The sequence below is a fragment of the Procambarus clarkii genome, chromosome 49 (genome assembly GCF_040958095.1).
Source record: "Procambarus clarkii isolate CNS0578487 chromosome 49, FALCON_Pclarkii_2.0, whole genome shotgun sequence".
Classification (NCBI taxonomy): Eukaryota; Metazoa; Arthropoda; class Malacostraca; order Decapoda; family Cambaridae; genus Procambarus; species Procambarus clarkii.
The window spans coordinates 13542168-13563505 of NC_091198.1; the positions used below are offsets into that span (position 1 = coordinate 13542168).

A 21338-nucleotide genomic window follows, 5' to 3' on the forward strand; every position below is an offset into this window, starting at 1 on the left:
AAGTGTGCAGCCTGGAAGAGACACTGCCGACGGCAGACGGCTAATTATTTTCTTTTGTTTCGGAAGGTGAGTGCGGTTGCCCGTAGGACCTCCGTACTGCTAAACGTGAGTGTTGGAAGTCTTATGTTTCCACTATTACGTTCGAAACTCCTCTGCCGCAGATCTGGAAGTGTATCCGCAAGATAGCGGGTAAGTTCGTTCCCGATTTCTCGCTGGTCCTTCACCTCCATGGTACTCTTGTGGCGGACCTGGTGCAGGTTGCGGCCGAACTGAGTTCCCACTTTTAGTCTGTTAGCTCTGGTTCTCATCTTCCTCAATCTTTCTTTCTTCGTAAGCCTGTTCTAGAATATCATCCTTTAGATTTCCATACCCATCTCAGCCTTCCCTATAATGATCCCTTCTCTCTCTCTGAACTTCAGTCTACCCTGGCCCTCTGTGGTTCTATGGCAGCGGGCTCCGATGACATTCATTATGAGATGCTTCTCCATTTCCCTCCGTGCACATCTCAGTACAGTATTTGCTGAGTTTGTATAACTGGGTCTGGGAGTCGTCGTCAGTCCTTGAGGACTGGCTCGATGCTGTTGTTCTCCCTGTTCGGAAACCAGGGGGTCTCTCGGCACATCCCCTCAGTACTTCCGCCCTATTGCCCTCACGAGTTGTGTCTGCAAACTCTCTGAACGTATAGTTAACGTTCATTTGATGTGGTTCTTAGACCACTATCACCTCTCCCATTCTCAATTTGGTTTTCGCAAATGACGCAGTACAACAGATTTACTAGTGAACTTGGAGGTCCATATTCGTACTGCTTTTGCTGTGAAGACCTCTGTTGTTGCTGTCCTTTTTGACCTTGAAAAGGCTTACGACACTGCCTGGAGATATCATATTCTGTCCCAACTTCGTTCTCTTGGCCTTCGTGGTAATCTCCCTCTCTTCCTCCAAAGTTTCCTCTCTCGTCATTCCTTTTGAGTAAGGCTTGGTGCCACTCTCTCTGCCTCTTTTCAGCAATACGAGGGTGTACCCCAGGGTAGTGTTCTGAGCACTACTCTTTTTTTTCTGGTTGCCCTCAATGGTCTTCTTTCCTCTCTTCCTTCTGGAGTCTTCTTCGCTCTCTATGTCGATGATCTTATCCCTTGTTGTCGGGCTGATGATTCACCTCTCCTTCAACGGCGGATTCAACTTGCGATTGATGCCGTTTCGTCTTGGGCCACCGATCATAGCTTCAAGTTCTCTACGACTAAAACTTGTGCTGTGTCTTTTACTTGAAAGCATGTCATTCTTCGTCCCTCTTTGTCGCTTTATGATCATCCCATCATGTACAGGGATTCCACTAAGCTCTTGGGGTTAATCTTTGGCACTCGTTTGTCTTGGTCCGTCCATATCTCTTACTTCCAAGTTGAATGCTCTAAGGCCCTTAACTTCCCATACTTCTTGGGGTAGCAGATAGGCGCACGTTCCTCTCTCTACATTCCTCTTTCGTACTGTCAAAACTCGATTATGGTTGCCCTGCCTACTCGTCTGCATCTCCTCCTACTCTTTGCCGTCTTGATGCTTTGCACCATACTGGGTTGCACCTCAGCTCTGGTGCCTTTCGTTCGACACCCGCCCTCAGCTTGTATGTTGACACTAGCTTCCTATCTCGTCAGGACCGCCGTGATCGCTTCTGTCTTCGCTATCTTGCGCGGATCATACAACATCCTTATTCTCGCCTCTGTCGTGCTTTGACATTTATCCCTCCTGTTATTCCTGTTCCTCTTCACCACCTCCCTCTTTCTGTCCTGTTATCTCGCTTACAGGATTCTCTTTCGATTCGTATTACCGATGTTTCTCCTCGTATTGTTCCATCCTTTCCCCCGTGGAGGGTCCCCCTTCCTAAATTTTGTACATCCCTGACCCGTATCACTAAAGCTTTTACCCCTCCTACGGTTCTAAAATACCTTTTTCTTGAACACTTTTCTTCACACTCCCACTCCATTTCCATCTTCACCGATGGGTCTAAGTCTGCAGGCAGTGTTGGCTACTCTTGTTTTTCCTAACCACATTTATGTGTGTCGCCTACCTCCGGAGACTAGCGTCTTCACAGCGGAACTTTATGCTGTTCTCTATGTTCTTCATCTCCTGCTTTCTCATTGTCAATCTTCCTTTGTGGTTGTCGTTGATTCTGGTAGTGGCCTCATGGCTCTCGGGTCCTTTAATCTGGTCCATTCAGTGGTCATCGAGATTCTACATTGGCTGTTTCTTTTTTCCAGTAAATTTAAGTCAGTTGAGTTTTGCTGGGTTCCCAGCCATATTGGTGTCTCTTTAAATGAGCGTGCAAACGCTGCTGCTAGAGAATCTGTCCTCTCTTGTCCCATCTCCCGTAAAGGTATTCCTTATTCTGACTTACCTAGTTAATCATTCCTTCACCCTTACCCATTGGCAGGATTGTTGGTCTTCTGTTACTGGTAACAAACCAACCCGTTTTCGCAAATTTAATAAGTCAATATTGACTTATTAAATATGTGCATAGGTGACATACTTAACATAATAGATACCCTTAAAAAGATTCATAGAAAACACCGACCTTACCTAACCTTGTTAGTATCTTAAGATAAGCATCTTATTGCTTCGTAATTACAATTATTACCTAACCTATAATAGGTATAGGTATATAATAGGTATAGGTTAAGTAATAATTGTAATTACGAAGCAATAAGATGCTTATCTTAAGATACTAACAAGGTTAGGTAAGGTCGGTGTTTTCTATGAATCTTTTTAAGGGTATCTATTATGTTTAGTATATCACCTATGCACGTAGTTAATAAGTCAATATTGACTTTACGAATTTGCGAGAACGGGTTGTAACAAACTGTGTACCCTGTACTCTTAAGAGTAGTGTGTCCCCATGGCCTACTATCGTAACCTGGAAATGGTTCTGGCGAGGTTGCGTATTAGCCATACACGCTTAACTCAGTCACTTAATGGAGCGCCGCCCTGCTCCTTATTGTCCAAATTGCATTGTCCCTCTTACGGTCGTGCATATCCTTGCTGAATGTCCTTACTTCCATGACGAGTGTGGGTCTTGCTTTCCGACCGTCCCTCTTGTACACTTATCCCTCGATAGAATTCTTGGTGAATCTAATACTTTTGATATCGTTCGCCTTATGCGTTTCTGTTCTCGTATAGGCATCCTTGGTGATATTTAGCGTCCTCTGAATATTCCGCACATTTGATGGTGCTACATAGCCATCCTGGTTTGGTGCCTTCTTTTGATAATTACTTACTTGCCTACATGAATTGCATTTAATATAGTATAATCTTTGAACAGTTTTACTAGCAATCGTAATAATACTTTCATGTACACTTATTTGTCTATTTCCAGATAGCAGAATGAAGTTGTAATGTAATTTTGGCAATTAGAGTGAGGATGGACCAGTTGCTACTCAGTGATGCATTGGAGTGTTCAGTGTGCTTGGAGCAGCTCGGTTCCACCTCCCGTGTTCTTCCATGTCAACACACATTCTGCCGCCGTTGTCTTAATGATATTGTTCACACTCATAAGGTAATACAGTAAATCAATTTTATTTATTTATGTGATCAAGAAATTATGGAAAAGATTGGTTTAAACTTCGAATAATTAATAAGATTGCTTAACCCTTAAATGGCGCATGGCTGTATTCTGATTGACACCCACAGGTGCAAAAAAAAAAAAAAAAAAAAAATATTTTTTCTTCCTAACCTGTTAAGTTGTGTTCCCTGATCACGGGGGGAAAAAAAACAATTGTACTTACCGGCGATGTAATTGAGCGGAGAAGATGGATGATGACGTCACAGTTTGCATGTTCGCCCATGCACTGTGCGTCCCGGAGGCGTCGCACGCACTCTTCAAGCAGCCACAGTTGCCACGAATTTATTTTCGCGTCATTATTTACAGTGTCTAGGCGTGTATTCTTTGCAATATTAGTTACTAATTATGTTGCACATAATGTCACTTGACAGTTATTGTCAATATATGTTGCACACATCGAGTATACACATGCGCACACAAACGTTTTCCATTACGGCATTATATTATGTACAGTAATCACCATGTTCATTATTTTACGTGTACACACTAGCATGCACTATGTACAGGTTTTTGCACTATTATTGCACATTTAGAAATCTTGGAGTGAGTGGTAGTCGTTGAAGCAGTCGACAGCACACAATGCAACTCCACACCCTTCACACCATGTTTGCACCATTTTATGTTTTTGCTCTCTTTGTTTTGTTGTTTTACATACTACGCATGCACGTTGGCCTATTGCACACTTTCCACCTGCTGGCAAATTCTTTAGTCTGTGTTGCTGAAAGGCATCTATGTGAGCGAGCCTGGGTGTTGCAGCATGCTGCAACACTGGGTTCATGATTGATCTTCGTATGCCAGGGACTTCTTGACCAAACTTTGCTAATAACTGTGTTGCAAGTGTAAAAGCAAATGAACGGAAAACAGGTTTACGTCCAGTTTTCACCAGGTACAAATTATAGCAGTTCAACATGCTCATGTCAACAAGATGGAAAAACACTTTTTTCGTCCACCTCAATATTTTCCGCACACACTCGATAGTGCCAATCATCATGTCAGCCTTATCAATCAAATGCATATTGATATTGTAGTCAAGAACACAATCTGGCTTATATACTGGTTCTCTCATTACACGGTGCACCTTGCCACTGTTCAACATTGTACCCTCATGAACGGTTGTCAGCAGGTTCACTTCTCTCTTGTCTTTCCACCGTTCTGAGAGTATTTCATCACATTTCCGTACCTGGCACTCACCAACTGCAAGTCCACCGACAAACACTGGCATTTCCCTTCTTCGTGGCTTTACTGTGCCAACCAACCCGGTTCTATTTTCAATCAAGAACTTAGCTAGCAATGGACTTGTATAGTAATTATCTGTGTATAGGATGTGGCCCTTGTTCATCCATGGTGCCATCAGTGACTTCACCACACTACCAGAGAAACCATGTTCGTCGTTACCGGGAATGTCTACATCGCTAGCTGAATACAGAATCATGTGTAACACGTATCCTGTTTCACAGTCACACAGTACAAAGAATTTCAAGCCAAATCTGTTTCGTTTTGAGGGAATATACTGTTTGAATGAAACACGTCCTTTGAATAGTATAAGGGTCAATCACTGTCAATCACCAGCTTCTCTGCTGGTACGTAAAAATCTCTGAATTTTCCAATCACCTCATTCATATAGTGCCTCACTCGCCAAAGTCTATCCTCCTCAGTCCGGTCCTCATTAGTTGCAAAATGCACACACCTGAGGAGTATCTGAAATCTATCTCTGGACATATATTTCTCGAAGAAAGGTGTTGGAATAGTCAGATCTTTGATCCAGTAATCTGTGAGAGCGTGTTTGACATAGTGTTTCATCAACATACATATTGCAAGAAACACGTACATTTCACCTATATTGGTGTTTTTCCAACGTTACAAGCGTGAAAATTCTGTTATCTCTTTTCTAATGAGATGAGCCGCATGAAGGTTCGTTTGGTGTACAATATATTCCATGAGCGGCTCATCATAGAATGCGGTAAAATAATCACATTCACTCATATCATCACCATTATCAGGGAAAAGATCTGTAATCCCATCTTTATTGTCAAAGGCAGGAATTCGGGGAATAAAACCAGCACCATCACTCCACACTAGTACACCTGGTGTCCTGCGAGACGCAGGGGACGCAACAGGGGGACGCAGCAGGGGCACTACAGCGAGGAAGCGATGCACCCCGTGGACCAGGAGCTGAAGCCCATCTATGCACAGTACGGCCGCTACGTGCACGTGAGGTAGAGGCATGTGAACATGAGGCTCTTGGTGCCACATGTTGTTCCATGCGGTGGCGCTTGGCTGGGCGAGACGCTGCTGATGCGACAAAATCTCGCCCAGTTACACCACTGGTACTGGCACCAGGCTCGGTAACACTATGTTCTGATTCCACTTCACTAAAACCAGAAAAAGAGTCGCCATCCTCTGACTCGTCAGCGAAAATATCCTCAGACTCTAAATAATCACAGGAACTGTATGGCCGAGGGAGAATTGGGGTAGACACTAGGCGAGGTGGCATGGGTGAGCATATAGGCCTCACCATGGGAGGCGGCTGTATCTCATATTCACTGTCCGTGCTATCAACATCGGTCAATTGTGTGTAGTCTTTATCAATATCAGTCATCAAAGTCACTTTCCTCACCATCGAAAAATAATTCACTGGTTATTTGCTCCTGGGTGAGTGATTGCGTGGGGCGTGCCCGGGAAGCGTTTGGCCGTGCGCTCGACATGGTGGCTGCTGGGTAACTGAGGCCTCCCAAGCGATGGTAGCGTGAGCTGGATTTTTTTTCAAAATGGCGGCTGTTTACTATAGCCCCTGGGTAGCGTATGGGGACCCCCTCTACCCTTCGGGCCTTTCAAATCGTGCATGGTATGCCCGCACATCATATGATGCGATGCGCAATTTACTGCAAGTTGGGCAAAGCATCATATGATGCGATGTGCAATTGAAGGGTTAATATACAATAAAGACCAAAATTAACCATTGTAATCTACCAATAACCAAACAAAACAAACAACCTAATGTAGGTTATCTAGAAACTAATAAAAAGACTACTTTGAGGGAGCGAGTCAAATGATTTCCATACAGAGTACCAAATGTTATAAGAATGTCACTGAATCTACTTTTATCATTTATCTGTTGATTTATATTTGTGCATCAGTGCACATCCCACTGTATAGAATTAATTCTTTAGAATACAGTACAGTACTACATGTTCTGATTCTTCACTTCACCGAGAGTACATTATTCACTAGCTCCACAAAGATTATCATTCCAAGTTGAATTGATAGTATTCCCTATAAACACCCTATTGTCTCAAAAAGGACCAATTGTGTATTCCAGCCACATTCTTGAGGTTATCTTGAGATGATTTCGGGGCTTATCGTCCCTGCGGCCTGATCCTCGACCAGGCCTCCTTTTTGTTACACACACAGGAAAAAGTGAGCATCATCACACTGAAGAGTCACACTGCTGCACGCTCCAGGTTAATTCAAGTTATCTAAGTGTGGGGAGTAGGATGAGAGTTGCAAGTGGTGTCCCAGAATACATGAAGGTGTAGGCAATTTGAGAATAAACCTAGAGATAAGAAATAAGTGTTAGTGAATGAAAAATCTTGGGTAGAAAAGTTGATCTTTCAAAACAGCAGAATAACAACAAAAATGGCCGCCACCACAGGGGGAGGACAGCACCCCATCAAGGGAATCTTTTGCAGGTTTCTCACAACAAGATGCAATGAAAGGTGGTTTTTCTTGGCAGGTTAGTGATTATTGAGGACATGCTAAAGAATTATGAAGAAAAGGTTATTAAATTAGAACAAGAAAATGAAGGTTTCAAGATTGAGCTTTGTAATTTAAAAGGAAGTATTTTCCAGCAAGGTAAAGAAATTTCCAGCTTGACTGATAAGGTAAGGATGCAGGAGGAACATATCAAGGAACTTGTAAAGGATAATGAGGCATGGAAAGTGAACAGTAGGGAATTTGAAGAGATTAACAAGAAAATACTCATATGGTGAACACCTCCAAGGGAGCCTGAGGGCTAACATGGAGTTAAGCAAGAAGATGCAATGAAAAACTTTATTGGCAACTCAAATAGAGGAGGCTAATAAAGAACTAGAAAAGTATAAAGAAGAAATAAAAGAGACATATGCACGAGTTGTAAAAGAGAGAGAGACATTCAAGGAAGTGTGTTCGGAAGTCAAAACCAGAAATGACCAACAAGAAGCAGAAACTAGGCAAGTAATTAGGAAAAAACTGGTTACCAACAGTAAACTGGTACAAAACACTGCAGATAGAACTAAGTCCATAATAATTTTTGGATGTTTAGAGAACAAAATTTCATCTAGGGTGGACCCGAGGAGCAGAAGAGAGAAAATAGTAGGCTTAGGAGAAGGCTCAAAGGAAAATGTCAGTGATTTTAGAAGAATAGGAAAATATGAGAAAGACAAGAACCGCTCCTTAAGGGTGATGTTTATTGGCGTGAAAAACATGATGGAAGTGCTTAGAAATGCCAGGAAATTGCAGAGTGATGAGGTTGGCAAACTTTGGTCAATAAGACAAGACCTCTCAAAGGAAGACAGAGAAAAGCTGAAAATGAACCTAATTGAAGCAAAACGTCTAAATGGGGATAGAAAAGAAGACAGAAATTCTTTTTTTCTACAAAGTGTCAGGGACTGGAAAGCTTGTGAAATGGTACATGAAAACAAGGCAACAAAATCAGTAGTGGAAGGGGGAGTAAAGATCAAAGGGAAAGGGAACATGTTCCTGAAAATTGTATATACTGTACCAACATAGATGGAGTGAGGTCAAAAACTTTGGAGTTGCAAGATGTAATTCAGCTTAAGGTCCCAGATATTGTTGCATTATCAGAGACGAAACTTAAAGGAACTATATCAAGTGAAGTCGTATTCCCATGGGGCTATTCAGTTTGGAGACGTGACAGGAAAACTAGGAAGGGAGGAGGAGTGGCTGTGCTGGTGAAAGAACACTTGAAGGTAAGAGAGTTAATATTTGAAAACCCTCGAGATATTGACATAATGGCATTGCACGTCTGGAATCAGGATGATAAGCTGATAATTTTAAATGCCTACAGCCCACCAGCAAGCAACACATGGACAAAGGAAGAACTGGATGACAAGAGTGCCTCATATTGGTCATGAGAGATATTATTGTACAAGCAGATAAAGATAAATCACGACTGTTGATATTGGGGGACTTCAACTTTAAAGCAATAGACTGGGAGGCCTATGAAGCAAGAACGGAGGACTTTTGGACATGCAGATTTGTGAACCTCATTCTAGAGACATTCTTGTATCAACACACAAGCTCGCCACAAGAATGATGGAAGGAGATGTACCGTCAGTACATCTGACGGTACATCTGTGTGAACACGGCATGTGAACACTCGAGGTGCCAGATTCAAGCCGAATGGAAGGCAACGAAAGCTGTAAGCTTGTCGTCCCATGACAACACTGAGCCAGTCACTGAACCCCGGATGAATCAGGACGTGTACAATAAAATGATAAAACCAATACGCGTCCCGGAGGTCCAGAGACACCATCCAGGCTCCCGGCGCCAAAAGCAGCCGGACCTGAGACAGAGTGGTAATCCGAAAGGAGGGGCAAAAGTCCCAGGGGTTCAGACTAGGCAAGTCCAGTATGAATCACAGAAGCGCACAATCCCGTTTCGGAACTGAAAACAGGTGGGAAACCCACCCAAGGGACGTTGTTGTTTCGACCACACCCAAGCAACCCCACTCCCGGATGACCTGACAGAGCACCGGAGAAGAGGCCTGCCCTGCCTGCCCCGATTCCCCCGAAGGAGGAGAAGTGACCCAATGCCACCACAGGTCGGAGGAAATGACCCGAAATGCCCACGAATCTTGGGACTAGGCGAGAGCAAACAGCGTGAGCTTTCCCCCCTTCCCCTATCGCCCCATTAACGGGGCAGCCCACAAAAGAGCCGACCCTTATGAGAGCCCAACTGATGCCAAGAGCGATTACTGCGCCGACCAGACGCCGACGGCTCCAGAGGAGGTGCCGGACCCGAATCTGCCACTACTGGCTTATGATGACCGAAGGAACCCCGAGACCTGGCACGACCCTACCGGGCAGGACCTCCATGGTCCCCCCGGAGAGCCTACAAGTCCGACAAAGGCCATCATCTAGACGAAGCCTCCTGCAGAAAAAGCACCACTGCAGACTCTGCAAACAGCAATGGACAAAAAGGTGATGAAAATCTAAGAGCCAGGGCCCAAGATGATTTCAAAATTTTTAGCACGCGAGGCGAGAAGCGAAGAACAGACACTGCCTCCCTCAGAAACGGCGCATACAACTTCACCAAAGCAGCCAGCACACGAGCTGCTGAAGCAAGCACACCGGACCCTGGCCCGGTAACCAGCTCCTCCACACCCAGCACGAGACAGTCCAAAGACAGCTCCAGTAGGGAAAAGAAGCACAAGACCGAAGCCAAGTGCCCACGGGCTCACAAATCCGCGGCCACTAGGGATGCCGAAAGGGAGGGAACCTGCACGTGAAGCCGCACCTGGCCGACATCAAAAGAAAGGACGGGAGCGAACTAGCACACCTTGAGGTGCTCCAACTCACCCTCCAGGAAAACCTGAACGACCATAGGTAACTCTCGCCATTCAAGTGCGCATTCCGACAGGACGAATGCGAAGCACCCAATAAAGAAAAAGAGGAGCCAAACTCAAAAAGAAGGCTTCATTATCGAGGCGTAATCCGGGTCTCGCAGGAGGTAAGCCGCAAGGGCCTCCCACACCTTCCTCGGTGGGAGGCGGGAAGCCAAAAACCTCCAGGAGGGAACCGAAGAACCCAAGGGAACTCGGACCCGAACCCGGGGAGGCGTCAAACTCATAACAAAATTGTACAGGGAGGGTGAAAGGAAAACCCCTCCCCCTGTAACAACAAGCCCTGAGCCGAGGGTACCAAACACCCAAGCAGGGACAAGTGGGGCTCAGGCCCCCCCCCAAGTCAACTCCTCCCCAGCCCCGGAATCCTCCATGTTAGAACCCGGGGCCGAGCCGTCCTCCAAACCCCCTTCCTTTGGAGAAAAAGCAGGGATGAAGGGGGCCCACTGGCGTGGCCCAAAAGCTCCGGCAGGAGGACCAGGCTCAAATGCCTCCGCCGCAGATCAGGAAGGGGCAATCCCTGAAGCCACCCGAGTCTCACTACCAGTATAATTCAGCGGGGCAGCTGCGGGGCATCCGGAAAGGCAACCAACCTCACACGTTGCTGCAACTTGAACCTTGCATGCAACGCTAAAGCTGCCTGCACCCAAATATCAGTCTCAGTGGACTGGGTGAATGGAGTACAAGCAAAGAACACCACTCACAGGACTCTGGGGTCATAGGTGTCACTGACCTCAACAAGCAGCAAGGCGGAGGCAGACGGTGAGTGTCACCCCAAAACAGGGAAACATAGCAACCCTCAAACTCGCACAAGGCGAGGTGGGACTCAGAGGTCTCCTACATTGGACCACTGAGCCCCAATGGGGGTTTCCATGGCCCTTAGGCTGACTGCTAAGGGAAGCCCAGGCGAGGTACTGCTAACCGGCTATCCCAGAGCTACCAAGCAAGCAATCTAAAAGCTGAACCCCTGCGATGTGTGCAAGCATGGGGACCTAGTGGAGGGCCACCAAAAACCTACCAAAAACCCCGCAAAAGCACAATGTCTCCAGGAGAACAGAACCGGTCGCTATGCGTATATCAGACAACTGCACAGTACAGTACCTCGCGCCCCAGCCAGCGATGAAACTACCTCCTAACCCGAGGGAAAACAGGAGTAAGAACCATCCCAACTGAACCCTCAAGGGCGGGCAAATACCGAGCAGCGACAGAACCACACGGAGGTAGCTGCTCCTGAACGGCTCATGGAAGATAACCCTGAAGCCGCAAAGGGAGTACTTACAGGGCACTTAGGGAAAGCGGCCCTAGGTGCATGCAGCCCCACTACTCTTGTGTTACGTCTGGCTCACACACCACCAAAACCGAGCAACAACAATGCACTGCAGCACTGTGCAAAGAGTGGAGCCAGAGCGATCGACCGTCGCCAACACAGCAGCCTCTTGAACTGAGGAGAGTTGTATGCGTGGAGGTCTGGGAACCCCCATCCCCCTCCCGGGGAGGGGGGGTTGCGCAGACGGATGTGCGGTGTTTGTGGTGACGTCATACTTGTTTCCTTGGTTTTGATTGGGGAGTTCTGTTGTTAGTTCGGCTTTCGGTTTACAATTTATTTGATCAGCAGTAGTTTGTTTTAGAATTCCTACCTTTCTGGGTGCCTGACCTGGTAGATGGCAGACAAAGACTTCTTCCAATTACACGGGGGTGTCTTTAGGCCATTGCTCCTCGTGCCTCTGTTGGTGGGAGCTAGGTTCTGGCTCTGGTCCCCGGTAGGCCTAGAACTCCTTCGACTGACTGTTGCCACAGTCTAATATATACACATCAGCCCGGTATAGCTCCGGGGAGCCTCTGGGTCTCGCCCAGAAAATGGTGTTTCATTACATTCAACGCTGGTTTTTTTGTCGTCTAAAAATTTTAATTTGTGTTCCCTGAGCATGGGAAAAATGAAAAAAAATCATAGATGACGTAATTTGGCCGCAATAGGGTGAGGAAGTCTGGCAAAATGTGGACGTTGACAGAGCAGTCGTCAGAGGCAGTCAGCGTCACCTAAGCTGTCAGGTGGGAGTTGCCACAAAGATATTATCACCTAATTATTTCAATATCTCTGATTTTTTCTTAGTTTTTTGCAGTAATATTATTCAATAGTGTAGTGTGATATATTTATGTAATAAAAGAGGTGAATCATCGCTATACTCAAAAGTATGGTGTGCATATTAGTGATTCAATTATTATGTTCATAAAACAATAAACGAATAGTTTTGCTGTTATTACACTATATATATATACACTGGTTATATATAAGTATCTGCATGTTTTGTTCACCATAACGAATCACTAAGTTGGTATTGAGAGTCAAAAAGCAACGAAGAGTGGCTGCCACACCAGTCAGCCACTCGGTGCCACTCCCTCCCTCTACAACACCTCACTAGCCCACAGTTTCCTCCCACCATACTGTTTTTGCCTTTATTCACTATATACAGATGTTTTATATAAAGTATCTACATGTTTTGTTCACCACAACTGTACAATTAAGCTCTTATACAGTAGTTAGTTCAGGCACTAAGAGACGTCACTACACACACAGTCAGCTGGCGGCTGTCTCCTTCACTCATTCAAGGTCGGATGCACTAAAATTTCTCCCTCAACAATACAGTTTGTGGTGTTATTACACATATACTCACATTATATATATAAGTATCTACATGTTCTGTGCACTGTAACTGTACACCTAAGCTTGTAGAGTGCCCAAAGAGCATAGTGGCAACCATCTACACAGCTAGACAAGTAATGCAGACGACATTACCTCCATCACCCAAATGGCTCCTCCTAACTTAATCCTTTTGCTGTTATTACACTAATACACACATTATATATAAGTATCTACATTTGTGTTCACCATAGAGAACCACTGAGCTAGTATGGTGAATGCAGGCAATAACAGGTGGCCACACTGTCAGTAAACGACGCTATATCCCTCCCTCCCTCAGCATTACTCTTCCCACACAGCGCTAATTATCACAACAATATTGCTATTATCCCAATCCTGGTCATTGTTATCACAAACGGGTCATCTGTAATACTGTCATCGCTAAATAATAGCAGTTACATATTTATTTTGACATTTTTAAGCAATGTCACAAGTTGAATAGCAATGCTGTTAGCTCATGCTGCGTGTACCAGCTTTGGTTGCTCCCACAGTACTGTGGCTCTCACACCGGAGAATATTGCCCACGATTTTTTTTAAACATGGCGTCTGTTTACAAGAGCCCTGAGAAAGCTGATGTGAACCCCGTGTAGCTGCGGGCCATTTGAATCGTACCTGGCACCCTATGGTGTATATATACGCCATGCACACGGTGGGATGTTACTCATGGTGTATATATACACCTAGCGCAGTTTAAGGGTTAAGTGAGAAGGTGGTTTGGCCAAAATAATCAGTAGTTTCAAAGTGTTATATGACAGAGTACTGGGAAGTCAGGAGACCATGAGCATAGCTCTCATCCTTTAACTACACGTAGGTAATTACACATCTACAGTATACCCAAATTTTTATCTGATAGACACCTGACACTAGCTGAAACATAGACTGGTATTTGCTAACATCAATGTATTCCAACTATGTGAAATACATTTGTTCATCTTAAAATGAAGATCAAAAGTTTTACGATTCTGTTTTTCTCTATTACTTATATTTCCAGGAACTAAGATGTCCAGAATGCCGCGTTTTAGTAGAGGTGCCTGTAGACGAACTCCCACCAAATATCTTGCTGATGAGAATTTTAGAAAGCATGAAAAGTGTTCCACGGCCTGCAGTCAGCCAACCTTTGAAGCCGTCTCAGACAATTCCTCATCCTAGTCAGCCTCCTGGCAGGCCTGAATCACTGGATGGTCCTCCACTTACTCAAGCTCCTCCACCACCATCACATCATGGTTCCAACTCGTACTCAGGATCCTCCTCAACCACTTCTGAAGCTGCATTGTCCTCTGCGGGATATTTGGTTGGGATTGGTGGTGGAGGGACTGGAGGTCTAGGGGGTTCCTGTGGTGGAAATGGAGTAGGTAGCAACAATTTGGGAGGTGGAAGAGGATATGGGGAATCTCTTGGGCGTGAAACAAACTCCATTCAAGGCAGCACGAGTTCAGCAGTATCTGGTGTCTCATCTTTTGGCAACCTTAACATAAGCATCTCAACTTCATCTCCTACCTCTCAACCAACATTATTACCTAATGTGGTACAACAAAGACAGGTATGTAAACAATTGAGACTTTCATGAACTTCTAGGAAACCAAAGTTAGAGTGATTCCCAAGTTACCTTGTAAGGGTAAAGATATATTTCTGAAATTATATTTCCCTCCCTATAGTTCATGTATGTTACTTAAAATTGGGAACGCAGAACAAATGTATTATATAAAGATGCACTTCAAATATGAGAGGGAACAAATTGCAGGAGTCACACAAACCACATTTATTTTAAAAGCACAGCGAATGGGACATAATACAACCTGGAATAAACTTACCAACTCATCATATTAACTGTACATTGCAATCTCTTAAGAAATTGAAGTAAACAGCCTTACAGGACTGAGGTGGGTGGTGGTGCCTCCTGAGCACAACCACATGACCACTTTCAGCTGAGTCCAGCTCTCCCCTGAGGGTGGTGGTGGTGGTGGTGCTACATCAAAAATGCATGGGAAATCTACAGTACTTTACAACCATAAACAAACATTCTCTCATATACAACTTGACTTATATGCAAAAAATTTGCGAATGAAACATAAAAATTACTGCATTATTGACAAAAATAAAATGAACCATTTAGAATAATGAAATAAAAGCTGTCCATTACATACCAATCATTACAATATCCTGGATTTAAGTTACTTAGACCATATACTCTATTTGAAAATTAAGATTTTTTTAACTATAGCTGGAAAAGTTTTTGTTTGTATATTTTAATAGAAAACATGACATTTAAATTTTAGATTTCTGGGGGAAAGCTCCTTGTGACTCCCTGAAGTTACAATGCTGATACTGTGCCAATCTATTAGATGCCATCAGTCGCAGAGTTCTTTCAGGCCTACTGGGACCATGAGGCAGAACCTGGCCCAGTTTAAAGAGGTGCAGAGAGCAGTGGCGCTATGATCAAATTGTTAGTGAATTAGAATCATGTCCGCACCACCGGGGAAGCACCCACAAAGTCAGCAAGACAAAACTAAGTTTTGTCTTAGGAATTATCTAAGGAATTATCATTCCCTCAAACACACTAAAAGAACTCCACACCCCTACCTACAATATAAACAAATGATATAAAAGTTATGAATCTAGTGCAAGCTGCTGTTCCCAACCTTCTGCCCTCGTTTGGGGGATGGAGGAAGACAGACCGGGTCAGCCGGCTCCTTCTCATGTGCCACCTGAGAAGGAGTCGACCAAGAGGTTGGTTCTAAAACCAAGAACAGAGTCTTTGTCTTTAGACTGTTCTTTCTTTTCTTTCTTCTCGTATTGTTGTGGCTCCTTCAGTTCGGGAATGCTTTTGGAAGGTCTGTTTTTGTTGGCCTTGGCCTCTTGAGGTCGGATTGGGGCACTTCGTGCTTTCTGCTGATGTTGGGGGGGGGGGTTCTGTTCGTTTGGTCCAGGTGGTCATTTTGTGCATTTGCATCCTTCTCCTTCTTTTCTGGCAAAGAATGAGACGGCTGGCTTCTGGTGGGGTCCGTTGGTTGTGGAGGCTTGGTTAGGCCACCGGTGCATCATGTGTTATGTCCGGTGGTGGGTTTATGATGCAACTTGTGGATCACTGGTTTTGTGATGGTGGATGCTTTTTGGGTGGTTCTGGCTTCCCTGATTCCCTGTTCCTGGGTTCGCATGTCTCAGGTTGTTGTGCCCATTACGTTCAGGGTGTATGCTGCTCTCAGCGATTTCTGTGAGGAGCCCCATTGGTTCCCTGAAGACATCAAACTGACATGTGTCATATTAGTTCGAGTTTGAGTGCCTACCGGGGGCCACAAACCAGAACCTGGCCCATTCAGAGAGGCGCAGGGAGCAATGGCAATATGAGCTTTCTATATTTAGAGTTTGTCATGTCTACCATCGACCTCGGATACCACCAGCGAGTTAATTGAACCTTTACAAACCTCTAATTGGTTAAAATTGCAACCTATGTCCGTACAGAGCCAAAGAGCTCCACCCAATAGAAAACAATGAAACAAGCAACACGTCATCCAACTAGCGCGACCGCTCGTTAGTGCCCCACCTGGCCCTGACAGGGTGGAGGGGGGGACCCCGCTCAGGCGAGCCGGCCACACCATCCTCAGTTCGTAGACTGATGTGCCGGTCTCTACATATCCTCTCTGGCCTCAAATTATTGTCTGGCTTTGTGACTTTGCCACCTGTGTGGTGTACTCACCTAATTGTGCTTGCGGGGATTGAGCTCTGGCTCTTTAGTCCCGCCTCTCAACCGTCAATCAATAGGTGTACAGGTTCCTGAGCCTATTGGGCTCTATCATATCTATACTTGAAACTGTGTATGGAGTCAGCCTTCACCACATCGCTTCCTAATGCATTCCATTTGTCAACCACTCTGACACTAAAAAAAGTTCTTTCTAATATCTCTGTGGCTCATTTGGGCATTCAGTTTCCACCTGTGTCCCCTAGTGCATGTGCCCCTTGTGTTAAATAGGCTGTCTTTATCTACCCTATCAATTCCCTTGAAAATCTTGAATGTGGTGATCATGTCTCCCCCTAACTCTTCTGTCTTCCAGCGAAGTGAGGTTTAATTCCCGTAGTCTCTCCTCGGAGCTCATACCTCTCAGCTCGGGTACTAGTCTGGTGGCAAACATTTGAACCACGCAAACCTTTGTGTAATTACCTAAGTGTGTAACTACCTAAGTGTAGTTACAGGATGAGAGCTACGCTTGTGGTGTCCCGTCTCCCTAGCACTCTTTGTCATATAATGTTTTGAAATTACTGACGGTTTTGGCCTACACCACCTTCTCACCTAACTTGTTCCAACCGTCTACCACTATCTTTACAAAAGTGAATTTTCTTATATTTCTCCGGCAGCTTTGTTTCGTTAGTTTAAATCTATGACCTCTTGTTCTTGAAGTTCCGGGTCTCAGGAATTCTTCCCTATCAATTTTATCGATTCCTGTTACTATTTTGAACGTAGTGATCATATCGCCTCATTTTCTTATATCCTCTAGTTTTTGCATATTTAATGCCTCTAACCTCTCCTTGTAGCTCTTTTCCTTCAGTTCTGGGAGCCACTTAATGGCATGTCGTTGCACCTTTTCCAGTTTGTTGATGTGCTTCTTAAGATATGGGCACCATACAACCGCTGCATATTCCAGCTTTGGTCTAACAAAAGTCGTGAACAGTTTCTTTAGTATTTCTCCATCCATGTATTTAAAAGCAATTCTGAAGTTAGAAAGTGTAGCATAGGCTCCTTGCACAATGTTCTTAATTAAATTAAATTAATGTGGTCCTCAAGTAACAGTTTTCTATCTAGAACCACCCCTAGATCCCTTTCTTTGTCAGAATTCTTTAAAGATTTCTCACATAATTTATAGGTTGTGTGGGGTCTATGTTCTCCTATTCCACATTCCATAACATGGCATTTATTCACATTAAATTCCATTTGCCAAGTGGTGCTCCATATACTTATTTTGTCCAGGTCTTCTTGAAGGGCATGACAATCATCTAGGTTTCTTATCTTCCCTATTATCTTAGCACCATCAGCAAATATGTTCATTTAATTCTGTATTCCCACTGGTAGATCGTTTATGTAGACAATGAACATTACCGGTGCAAGAACTGAACCCTGTGGTACTCCACTCATGACATTCCTCCAATCCGATACCTTGCCTTTGATTACTGCCCTCATTTTTCTGTCAGTTAGGAAATTTTTCATCCATGTTAGAAGCTTACCTGTCACCCTTCCAATATGTTCCAGTTTTCAAAACAACCTCCTATGGGGAACTCTGTTGAAAGCCTTTTATAGGTCCAGATAGGTGCAGTCAACCCAACCATCTCTTTCCTGTAAAATCTCTGTGGCTCGATCATAAAAACTGAGTAAGTTCGTTACACAGGATCTTCCAGATCGAAAACCATACTGTCTGTCTGATATTATATCGTTTTTCTCCAGGTGTTCTACCCATTTAGTTTTAATTATTTTTTCCAATATTTTGACTGTTAAACTTGTCAATGATACAGGTCTATAATTAAGGGGGTCTTCCCTGCTTCCACTTTTGTAGATTGGAACTATGTTAGCCTTTTTCCACACATCAGCTACAACTCCTGGAAACAGGGATGCCAGAAAAATCAGTTGAAGTGGAATGCTGAGCTCAGGTGCACATTCTCTCAGAACCCATGATGAAACTCCATCTGGACCAACTGCTTTGTTCTTACTTAGCTCCTTGAGCATAATTTCCACTTCGTCTCTAGACACCTCTATGTGCTCTATGTTGTTCTCTGGAATTCTTATTGTGTCTGGTTCCCTGAAGATTTCATTTGGACAAACACACTTTGGAACTTTTCGTTTAGTGTTTCACACATTTCTTTTTCATTTTCCGTGAATCTATTTCCCATTTTCAACCTCTGAATACTATCCTTCACCTGTAATTTGTTGCTTATGAATTTATAGAATAGACCTGGTTCTGTTTTACATTTGTCTGCAATCCCTTTTTCAAAATTTCTTTCTGCCTCTCCTCACTGCCGTGTAGTTGTTTCTTGCATCTTTGTATCACTGGTATGTTTGGGGGTTTGGCTTCTCCCTGTATTGATTCCATTTTTGTGTCTTTTGGTCTCTGGCCCTCTCGCAATTTCTGTTGAACCAATTCTGTTTCCTAGTTCTGCATCTTTGTTTCGGTATAATTTTTTTTGTGCCTTTATCATATATTTCACAAAACTTGACATACATCTCATTCACTTCCTTGCTTAGCAAGAAGTCTGTCCAATTATACTCAATAAAAATTTTTCTAAGGTTGCCATAATGTCCTCTCCTGAAGTCAGGTTTTTCAACTGCTTCAACCTCCTTATTTTCTTCCAGATTGTAACGCATTGCATACTTTATTCCCAAAAAGACATGATCACTTTTACGCAAGGGAGGAAGGTACTAAATGTCAAATATCTCTTCCTCCTTCCTGGTAAATATCAAATCTAGCATGGAAGGAACGTCCCCTTCCCTCATTCTCGTAGCTTGTTCAACGTGTTGATACAAGAATGTTTCCAGGATGAGGTCTACAAATTTACAGGTCCAGAAATCTTCTGTTTCAGCTTCATATGCTTCCCAGTCTATGGCTTTCAAGTTGAAGTCGCCGACTATCAACAGTCGTGAACTATCGTTATCCGCTCTCGCTATGATCTCTCTCATTATTGTTATAAGACCTTCTCTTTTACTATCTAGCTCCTCCTTTGACCATGTGCTGCTTAGCGGTGGACTGTATGCATTTATGGTCATTAGTTTATCATCCTCATGGCAGATCTCTAGTGCTATTATGTCAATTTCTTGTGGATTGGCAGTCATTATTTCGTTCACCTTTAGGTGTTCTTTCACCAGCACAGCAACGCCACCGCCTTTCCTAATTTTTCTGTCCCGTCTCCAAATTGAATAGCCTCTTGGGAATATAACTTCATTTAAAATAACATCTTCAAGTTTTGTCTCCGTGAGTGCAACAATGTCTGGTGTCTGCAGCTGTATTATATCACTTAACTCCAGTATCTTCGATCTCACTCCATCTATGTTGGTGTATGCAATCTTGAGGAACTTGTTCCCCCTCTTCTTATTTTTCACTCCCCTCTCTCTAATGATTTTGTTGGTTTACCTTTATGTACCACTTTACTGGTCTGCCTACCCCTATCACTTTGTAGAAAAAAGAATTGATTTCTTCTTCATTCCTGCTCTCATTTAAACGTTTTGCCTCGGCGAGGTTCAGTTTCAGCTTCTCTCTATCTTCTTTTGAAAAATCTTGTCTTTCAGAAAGTGAGGTCGTTAGACCACACTTTCCCATCCTCATCACTTTGTAATTTTCTAGCATTCCTTAGTACTTTTTCCATCTGTTTGGCACCATTTAGGGTGATCCTCAAAGGTCGATCTTTCCCTTTTACATATCTGCCTATTCTCCTGTAGTCGCACACATTCTCTATGGTTGTAAGACCTTCCATGAGGCCAATAATTTTATCTACTACTTTTGCTTCTTCTACAGCTCTTTCTGATCTAGATGTTATCTCCTTTTCTTTGCAGCCAAAAATGATCAGGGACTTACTCCGATCAACTGTATTTTGCACCAACTTTGGGTTAGATGCCAATTCTTTTCTCACTTCCAGCCTAATGTTTGTTCTATCTTGGTTGCTGCAGTGTTTGACTTCCTTAACTGCTTCTGCTATTTTTTCCTTCTCCTTGGCCACTTGTGCATAAGTGAGTTGCATATCTTTCTTGCACTGTTCTATTCCCTGTGTAACTTCCTCCATCTGTGCTGACAAAAGTTGTTTCTCCTGTTGAAATTCCTTACCTAACCTATTGTAGTCATTTATGTTTAAATTTACTTTAACTTCTTCGAAAGCTATTTTTAAGAGTCTATTTTCTTCTTCCATGGCTTTGCAAGTTGTGGTGTAGCCGCTGTGCTGTTGGTTGTGTGGCAACAGGTAACACTTCCCTGACTTCCCACATTATAGCGGGTGGGGCGGGACCACGATTTGGACTTGATACGCATATGTCTGTGTAGGGATTTTTATTGCGATCACAGTGATACAAAAATGGACGATATAGGACAAGTGTGGAGGTGACAAACCTGAAAACAGTAAAAACATTTCATCGCTGTTTGGCGCTCATGGCTAACGAGCGACCTAGTTTTTTATTTGGTGCCGGTCTCACACATGCTTTAGGGACATTTTATACATATGTTCCTCTAGAACATTCTATTGCGAACACATTGATACCAAAATGAAACACGTACATCAAAAAATAAGGTCAGAACACTTAAAAAGAGTACTGTATACACTTTTCAATGTTGCCGCTCGATTGCCCGACGCGCCAGGCGCACAAGGGGAAAGTTACACGGCCGCCTGCCGGGAGTGCGATAGTGTTCCCGACTTCCCCCAGAAAACCAGCGTTGAATGTCGGCAGTTTT

At 43.9% G+C, this 21338-nt stretch overlaps 1 protein-coding gene across 10 annotated transcripts in view; it reads left to right on the forward strand.

The window, feature by feature from the left end:
• Positions 1–21338, forward strand: part of POSH (Plenty of SH3s) — a 245347-nt gene that overhangs the window by 15504 nt on the left and 208505 nt on the right. For all 10 annotated transcript variants that reach the window (XM_045750320.2, XM_045750322.2, XM_069302999.1 and 7 more), the window contains exons 2-3: positions 3359–3538; positions 13916–14464. In XM_045750320.2, the coding sequence (XP_045606276.1) occupies positions 3404–3538; positions 13916–14464 (684 nt within the window). In that variant the 5' untranslated portion in view covers positions 3359–3403. The remainder of the gene's footprint in view (positions 1–3358; positions 3539–13915; positions 14465–21338) is intronic.